This window comes from Microtus ochrogaster (assembly GCF_000317375.1).
Source record: "Microtus ochrogaster isolate Prairie Vole_2 chromosome 14 unlocalized genomic scaffold, MicOch1.0 chr14_random_1, whole genome shotgun sequence".
Lineage (NCBI taxonomy): Eukaryota > Metazoa > Chordata > Mammalia > Rodentia > Cricetidae > Microtus > Microtus ochrogaster.
The window spans coordinates 27,868,742-27,877,598 of NW_004949096.1; the positions used below are offsets into that span (position 1 = coordinate 27,868,742).

Consider the following 8,857-nt stretch of genomic DNA (forward strand, 5'->3'; position numbering starts at 1 on the left):
GAGGGTGGAGGTCAGCCTGGCGAGGTTAGAGGTCAGCCTGGCGAGGGTGGAGGTCAGCCTGGCGAGGTTAGAGGTCAGCCTGGCGAGAGTGGAAGTCTGCCTGGCGAGGCCGGAGGTCAGCCTGGCTGGCGAGGCCAGAGGTCAGCCTGGTGAGGGTGTGGAGAATGAGCAGATGAAGTAGCTTCTTAGGGAAAGACTGACCTCAGGATGAGTAAACCAGGCCAAGAGCACGAATGTCCCACCCTGCCACTGCCACATTCTTCAGGTCAAGTTGTCTTTCTATGCAATGACATCTTGAACACCGAGAAACACGTATCAGGAGGCCCCCAGCCTGACCTGTGCTTTTGGTTTGAGATTTTTAAAGATTGTTTATTTTTAAAGGCAGGGTCTTATTTTATAACCTTGGATGGTCTGGAACTTGTTACGTGCATAGAACAAGCTGGCCTCAAACTCAGAGAGATCTGCATGACTCCAGACTGTATTCTTAATTTCCAGGTGTCCTGTGAGAGGGTGTGGTACCTCAGGAAGTTAGAAGAGGGAGTCAGATATCCCAGATCTGGTTGTGAGCTGCCTGAAACGGGTGCTGGCAACCAAACCAGGGTCCTCCAGACGACTATGTAACCAACTCTATTATTAAGGATGGCCTTGAAGTCCTGATCCTACTTCTGCCTCCAAGTCCTGGGATCATAGTTGTGTCCCACTCTTGCCGTGAAGCCTGGGGTCTCTCTGTCAGGCAGGGGAGCTTTCCCTCCCCTCCCCTGTGCCTTCCTGCCCCCTGGCAGAGCGTGGACAGGAAGGAACTAGGGAAGGGGAAACCAGGGCTCAGGGCAAGTTGCCATGGAGGCTGCCTTAGCGCCAACCTCCTCTCTAGCTGGAAATACCCGCTTTGTGGTTCCTGGCCCTAGCTTTCCAGGCATCTCCTTGGTTTGGCAGATGCAGCTGTGTGGTCACATCAAGTTGGCCCTGGCCATGAGGCTTATCTCAGTTCTGCAGCTGCCAAGTCTATGCCCTGCTCTCCCTTCTCTCTCCCTCTGTCTTTTTTTTTTTTTTTCTTTTGGTGTTTTGAAGCAGGGTTTCTCTGTTGTCTGTTCCTGGTTGTCCTGGAATTTTATCTATAGGCCAGGCTGGCCTCAACTCAGAGATCCGATTGCCTCTACCTACTGAGCGCTGGGACTAAAGGTCCACCACCACCCTCCTGTCTTTTTAAGTGCCCAACAGGCCTGAGGAAAGCTTCTCACTCACCATGAGCAATGAAAAAGAAGCCTACTGTCTCTGCAAGCCCTAGGTGCTCTTATTGAGAAAGAACACTCATCCCTTCCCGGGCCCCATCTGTTTGAGTGCTGTGGGAAGCAAGGCCAAGGAGACAGTATGAAATTGCTCCAGGCCCTAGGTGCCTGGGACCACGGAAGAGGAGATGGGAGGCCTTCCTGGACTTCTGAGAAGCCCAAGCAGTACTCCACCATGCCAAGCGATCCTGCCCACTTGGGTATCCTTTATTTGGCATATGTTGGGTCCTCAAGCAAGAGCAATCAGCCAGTGGACAGTGGACCCAGGAGGTGTGTTCTCTGAGAGGCCAGCACCCTCAGTGATCAGATCCATTCAGGGATGCCTCTTCCTTCCTGCCGGTCTCCGCTCTGAAATACCACCTCAGCAGGAGGGCTGCCTCTGTGGGAAGGCTTTCTCTGGAAGGCCAAAGCATAGACAGTGATTCTCCAGGTCCTTCAGTCAGGGCCTTTACCACAGTAACCCTACAGAAGGTCCCCAGGCTAGAGTTCTCACACTTACCTCCCCCGCCCCGACCTCCAGCCTCCTGCGTCTTTCCTGAGGACTGTGTCCGTCTTTTCTCTTCCTCTACCTCCGAAACTCTTTTGTGCCCTGCCCCCAGGGGGGCCTCTGGTTGTCTTCGCCTTGCCTAGAGGGAAGGAAAGGAACTAAATGATCGTTCAAGTCTTGCAAATGCGTAGTCGAATGCAGCCCTTTACTTCCCAGGTCACTATTATCGCGTTGCGCACAGGAAGAAAGCAGGTGTAGAGTCGTGCTTAAGTTTCAAGCCCAGGACACACGGCCAGGTCTCGGTCATCTTCATGCACCGGACCCCAGGCCACTTCAGTTCTCGGCCTTTCTCGGTCCTCTTCAAATCAGAACCCGTCGTGACTTTAGAATACCATGCCCCCCTTTTTTCCCTAGCCCTCACGTTTTATCATCAGTTCCTACATCCTGTTTCTTTCCTTGAAGTCCCCCCAGCCAGTCCTCGAGGCCAATGCTAAATCATCATCTTCCTCTCTCCTCCCTTAGCCTCAGGCCTATTCTCCTGGGAATCCACTCTGACCCTGGGCGAAAACTCGAAGTACGCAGTTTCGCAGGTTCTCTACGGAGGAATAGGGAAAAGTGCGCCGCGCTGCGGGGTGCTGCCTGCTGAGCGGGAATCCAGATCCTAACCGCTGGCACCCCTCGAGGGGAGGGGAGAGGGCGGAGGTGCTTCTGCGGCGGCATCTGTCCGAGGCGGGCGGGAAGCTGCTGCATTAAATTGTAAAATCGATTTATTGACCGGCAGGTGCGAGCAGCGGCAGATGGAGAGCAGCGCTGCCCGGGCGCATCTGCGGGGAGCGGCGGCATCGATCCTGGCCCCCCTCTGAAACCGTTCGTCCTGGGCCTTTCTGTCGGTTCACTCCTAAATGCAGGGCCAAGGTCCGAGAAACTGCGGCGCCTGAGTGGCTAGAATAGTTCAATTCCCTTCCCTCTCCCCTCCTAGCCTCAGGGCCCGAGCTGTGCCCCCACGGCTGGCAGGCTCTGCCAGCCCCACTGCCCCAGTTGGCACGCGGCAGGCCAGCCTGACGCGTGGCAGCGCCCTGCGGCAGATGAGGCACGCGCCGGCCTCATTTCAATGTGAATGGTTCGAATGAAGCAGCCATGTGGCAGCAACAGTTTGCAAATCTCCCCGCCTTCTGTGCAGCTCCCCGGCCGCGGCTCCCAGCACGTGGCCCCTTCTCCGCAGCGACCGCAGCAGGGTCTCTCAAGGCTTAAGTGCCCCGCCCCAGACAGGCCTGCTTCCCCGCCCCCAACCTGTCCTGCGGGTGCAGTAGCCCAGACCCCACCTCGCATCTACTCTGGTGCAGTGTGCCGGGTCCAGCCCGCTGTCCCTTGGGAAGGGCAGCGGCTAAGAGGAGAGCTAACACCGCGCTGGAGGTCTCCGAGCTGAACTGGTGACCCTAGGGAGCGCTCACAGGCAGGGGGAAGGAGGCCCGAAACCTCACCCCAATAACCTGCGGCCGGTTTGGAGACACAGCTGAAAGAAAACTTCAGCTATTTTTTTTTTTTTTCAGTTTCAGGGGTTGTTTCTGCATAACTGGAAAAACTGAGAAGTGGCGTGCACGGTGACCAAGAGGAGGGAACAGGAAAAACAGAAAACTTCTAGGGAGAAAGGAGTTGGGAAACGTTGAGGATGCCATGGAGTTAAAGGAGCTGTGGACCCAAGAAAGGGCTGCAGTTTATGGGGACCCTGGTCGGTCTGGCTAAGGGACCTATGGAGTGTTTACATCAGGGTCAGAGTCAGCTGGTCCTGACTAGAGCAGGTTCACAGTGACCTGCTATCCTCCGGATCGCCTATGGATATCCTCACAACCTTGCATACCTTTGAATAACCAGGACGGTTGGTTCTTTTGCTCATAATTAGGGAGTGGGAGAGAAGGGCTCCAGTTGTGTGATTTAGAGAAACATTCCCTACACATTCATACCTAGCAATGTGGGTAAAGATTGATCCCAGCAGATGGGGACTCTAGCAGGGACCCATGGATAAGAGTGGTACCCTGGCTAGAAAAAAAACCTCAGGAAGTCGGGTGGTGGTGGCGCTGGCCTTTAATCCCAGCACTCAGGAGGCAGAGGCAGGCGGATCTCTGTGAGTTTGAGGCCAGCCTGGACATCCAAGGCTACACTGAGAAACCCCTTCTCGAAAAATCAAAAGAAAAAAATAAAAAGAAACCTCAGGAATATTGTCAGTAGGTGTTCTGATGAAGAGGAAAATGTAACACTTTACTTTCTGGGTCACAAGTTTTCTAGGTGGATGGCTTACATGTCCATTTCTGAGGAAAACGATGATCCTAACTTTTGTTTGGTCCTTGACTATTTGCAAAATATTTTGGCACATTAATATGTATGAGGGGGTAGAACACTTCCAAGAGTAATAGATAGCCTGGGTGGAAGCCGATGTCTCCCTTGGGAGTTAGGCAAGTGCCAGCGCCAGTGAGAGAGCACATGTCAATGAACTCCCAGCCTAGGGTTTGGGAATGAGACCTAGTAGAGCTGGTGGGGCTGCGTGCCAGCTCCAAGGAGAGAGCCGGAGCACCCTCTGACACCCTAGGCAGGTTTAGGGATACACAGAAGATGCATAGAGAGAGAGAGGATTTGAAAGTTCACTTGCCAGGACCGCCGGGAGGTACGCTCTGAGCTCCCCCTCCCTCGGGCCTGGGACTCGGCTTGCCCATAACCTACATTAACTCGCCACTGCAGCCTGGGCCCATCTGCCGGCCCCCGCCCCACCTCGGTTCCCCACGCCAACCCGCTCGCGCCAGATGGTGGCTGGGAGGGGTGGCCGTGCGTGGGGGACCCCGGAGCCTGTCTCCTCACCTCACTCCACCCCCACCCCACGCTCAGAACCTCATGTTTTCCTCACCCCCCAACCTCCATTAACACCACCCAAGTCAAAAAATCAGACCATGTTCGTCATTGACAGCTGTTGGGCTCCTTTTTCCCTACCATGGCCTCCCTGGGGCTGGAGCCGCGTCCCCGCGCCCGCCCCCCCCACCTCGATCTTATCGTCCGACGACAGCCAGCCATCACCACGCGGGCGGGCTGACAGATGAAGCCACAGTGCCCCCACCGCCCTCAGTGTAGCCGAGAGAGAGTTCTCTAGCACCCCCGAGACTGGGAGAAGCCAGCCCTTCTCGAGCTGCGGCCTCCGGGGAGCAGGACGGGTTCTGGGAAAGCAGCTGGAGGGTTTGCGTTCAGAGGCCACCCGGGAGAGGCGCGCGTGCGTCGTGGGTGAAGCCGCCCGAAACTCAAACAACTTTGTGCGCCTCCAGTTCCACCCTACATCCTGCCCTATGCAGAGAGAACTCGGCCTGCTTGACCGACCTCAGCCTCTCTCACCTAGCCTCTCTAGTGGCCCGAGGAAACTCCGGAGTTAGGAAAGTTCCTCCCTACTCCAGCGGAGCTAGGGGGACACCGGTGGTGGCCAGAATAGAGGAAGGAGCCCAGGCGCGACCCAGGTGAGGTAGGCTCTGAGGGAGAGGCCAGAACTTCATTACCATACAGCTGAGGACGCACCCCCACCATTTCGAGAGCCACGCCCCCCACCTCCCTTTCGGACCACTAGTCCAGGCGCTAGCACGAGCCGGGGAGTAGTGGGGGTGGAGTACAGAAGAGAGAAGGCACGCGCTGGGCACGCCCCGCTGCTGAGAGTGACACGCCTGTCAGGTGCAAAGCAGACCAGAGTCTTAGACGCTTGGCCCTTTGCCTTGCTTGGAATGGCCACGGAAAGGTTAACGCGTCCGATGGCTTCCCTGCGGTGCTGGGGACGCGTGGTGGGTGGGTGCTCCTAGGCTGGAGGCCAGCGAGGCACGAGCTGCCTAATATCTGGAAAGGAAAAGGAGATCCAAGTCCCCTGGCGCTGGTTTTTGCTTTCCTGGTTTAAGTTCTTCCCACCTGCTGGAGGACTATAGGTAGCTAAAGCCTGGAGCAGATGCTCCGCCTACGGGGACCCCTTAGAATTTCCACCCTCAGGACCATCCGGGAACCACCTCACCTCCCGCCGCATCACTGGGCTACCCTCCTATCCTCTGGTGGCAAGGGTCTCAGCCTTTAACCAGCCGGTCTCTGAGGACTGCTCCCTGGGCACGCGCAGAGCTGGGAGCCCAGAGGTTGGAAGAGGGGCGGGGACCTGCGCCCTACTGGCTAGTTGACAGGGGGAGCGGCGGGGGCGGAGGCCCCCTCCGGTGGGTGCTGGGACTGTAGCCACTAGAGGCCTGGAGGGGAGGGGAGAGTGACCATGAGTCTGTCTGACTGACAGGCTGCGAAGAGGAGCCAATATATATAAGAAAGCCTCCGGAGCGAGCAGGTTTCAGTAGCGGCGCTGCTCGCCGGCCAGGATCCCGAGGCCAAGAGCCTCAACCGAAGCCGCTTGGGTGCAGTGTACCCCGGCACTAGCCCGCTTGAGGCCCTAGGATTAGTTCCAGGACACATACTTAGAGCGACCACCGCCCAGTCGGCTTCACCTGGATTACCTGCGGAGGCATCAAGCCGCGGAGTTTTCAAGAAGGCGACAAGGGAGCAGAGTCCCGAAAGGAATCAGCTTTTTAGGAACTCGGCTGGCAGACGGACGTGCCGGGAGAGCGACATCCCTAACAAGCAGATTCAGAGTCCCCGGGTGGAAAGGACACCCCAAGGAATGACGCCTGCGTCCCGGAGCGCCTTTCACTGGGCGCTACTGCTGCTGGCGGTACTGCGGCCGCAGGTAACGTCCCGCGCCCTCTCCGCCCCCTCCCGCAGCGCTCCGGGCTTGCGTCCCGGCGCCCGCTGAACCTGACCGCTCTCCTCCCTCCTTCTCTCCGTCCCTGTGCAGCAGCGCGTCTCGGGCTCCGGCATCTTCCAGCTGCGGCTGCAGGAGTTCGCCAACGAGCGCGGTGTGCTGGCCAATGGGCGGCCCTGCGAGCCCGGTTGCCGGACTTTCTTCCGCATCTGCCTTAAGCACTTCCAGGCAACCTTCTCACCGGGCCCCTGCACCTTCGGCAGCGTCTCCACACCGGTATTGGGCATCAACTCCTTCGTCGTCAGGGACGAGAATAGCGGCGGTGGTCGCAACCCTCTTCAGCTGCCCTTCAATTTCACCTGGCCGGTAAGCTCAACCTGTGTCATTAGTTTCCCCATCAAACCTGAATGCACTGGAAGATCAACGAAGGCAAAAGAAGGGAGCACTCATAAACCAGAGCCTCTCTCCTAAGCGCCTCCCTGGAGAGCCCCTGGCCTGCTCTCCCCCACCTCCATAGGTCCATCCCGGAGAGGGATTTCACTAGTCTTTCTTCTTCCCAGTTTCTTGCCCTTCCTTCCACCCAGTTCTTGGGATACGAGTTTCATTACCAACACCCCATCGCTGCACCGCCCGCCCACCCCCAGCTCTCACTTACACTCCAGCATCCCACATCCCTCCCCTGCCTTCTCAACTCGCACGCTGCACTGCGTGAACACCAGTTATGTTGACCCGAGCTCGGTAACTGTATCCCGCAATTAGATTAATTAAACAGGCTGCTGCGAGGCACCCCCTCCTTTCCCGCCCTGCTCATATCGCTATCTCTCTGTCCCCCCCCCCCCTTTTGCTTCCCAGGGTACTTTCTCACTCAACATCCAAGCTTGGCACGCACCGGGAGACGACCTGCGGCCAGGTGAGTATCTCACTCCTCAGCCACAGGGGGGCGACATCACGCGGCGCCGAAAGAGTTAACCTGTTATAGGCGGGGGAAACGCGGGCTTGGGGGTGGGGGCCAGGACGCTTAGCTTGGCCGGAGCTGCGCCCCGCGCTGGACGCTCGGATTCCGCTTGCTGCCTGGACTCAGAGCACAATTGCGTTTCCTGCGGGTTATTTTTGGCGTGGGAACGCGGGGAGCACGGCGGTGAGAAAGGCCGAGGCTGCCAGCGCCGCTGACGGGCCCCTTCCTGTATTTTACACCTTTTGCGAATTCCGCTCCTTTGGAAAGGGAATAATGGCTTTGGGATGTTGTTCTGACACAGAGGAAAAGGATATTTCACCAGCACAACAATTCTCACTTTGAAAAGGAAAAAAAATGACCTACCTCTGGAGCAGAACCCCTGAAACTGCACCAAAGAACCCCTTATTCCCAAATCTCGAATCAGAAAGCTTCCCCCTTTTAATTTTTTTTTCCATTTTGACCTCTTTTCCTCTTTCCCCTCCGTATCTGCCTCCACAACCCTGGGATATCTTAACATCCGTCTATTGTACCCTTTTTGAATGCTATCAAGCCCCCTGCACATGCACACACCCAGGGAAGCTAAGTAGCAAGACTGTGGGACCCTCTGTCCTGTGTTTGCTGGCAGGTGGGGTTATCGGGATAACTGGTCCGGTTGTTAAGGACCGCCACAGTCTTTCTCTGACCCGATGCTCTCCCTGCAGAGGTTCTACCAGTAGACGCACTTATCAGTCAAATCACCATCCAAGGCTCCCTTGCTGTGGGTCAGAATTGGCTACCAGATGAGCAAAACGACACCCTCACAAGACTGCGCTACTCTTACCGGGTCATCTGCAGTGACAACTACTATGGGGATAACTGTTCCCGCCTGTGCAAGAAGCGCAATGACCTCTTCGGACACTACGTGTGCCAGCCAGATGGCAGCCTGTCCTGCCTGCCCGGTTGGACTGGGAAATACTGCGATCAGCGTAAGCAGCCAGGCTCCCACTGGGATGGAAGGGAGGAGATTTCCCCCAAGAAAGTATTATATAGTTGTCTCAGCTTCCCATAAGAGTGGGTCTATGCTGCCTCCCAGCTGGGCCTCAAGTCTACCTGGGGATGCTGTAACCTGGGACTCAGAGCCTCCTCCCCAGCTGGTATAAGCCCACAAGGATCCCTGCTATTCATTTCGTCCAGCATGCTTCTCTCCCACCCCCTTGTCCCTGGTTCCCTTTAAGAAAACCATGGCTGCCGGACGGCAGTGGCGCACGCCTTTAATCCCAGCACTCGGGAGGCAGAGGCAGGCGGATCTCTGTGAGTTCGAGATCAGCCTGGTCTACAAGAGCTAGTTCCAGGACAGGCTCCAAAACCACAGAGAAACCCTGTCTCGAAAAACCAAAAAA

At 56.8% G+C, this 8,857-nt stretch overlaps 1 protein-coding gene and 1 long non-coding RNA gene across 3 annotated transcripts in view; one reads left to right on the top strand and one right to left on the bottom strand.

Annotated features, from left to right (window-relative positions):
* Window positions 1–1,505: 1,505 nt before the first annotated feature.
* On the bottom strand, window positions 1,506–5,841 carry LOC113457965. The gene is made up of 3 exons (XR_003378427.1): window positions 5,801–5,841; window positions 1,786–1,912; window positions 1,506–1,682 (listed from the first exon to the last, which is right to left on the bottom strand). It is a non-coding gene; the product is annotated as an uncharacterized LOC113457965 (long non-coding RNA).
* A 324-nt stretch (window positions 5,842–6,165) lies between these two features.
* Dll4 (delta like canonical Notch ligand 4) overlaps window positions 6,166–8,857 on the top strand; it is a 9,798-nt gene continuing 7,106 nt past the window's right edge. Inside the window, exons 1-4 of one of the 2 annotated variants that reach the window (XM_026787669.1) lie at window positions 6,166–6,508; window positions 6,617–6,889; window positions 7,376–7,433; window positions 8,180–8,443. In XM_026787669.1, the coding sequence (XP_026643470.1) occupies window positions 6,443–6,508; window positions 6,617–6,889; window positions 7,376–7,433; window positions 8,180–8,443 (661 nt within the window). In that variant the 5' untranslated portion in view covers window positions 6,166–6,442. The remainder of the gene's footprint in view (window positions 6,509–6,616; window positions 6,890–7,375; window positions 7,434–8,179; window positions 8,444–8,857) is intronic. The other variant, XM_005364269.3, reaches the window with a different exon arrangement.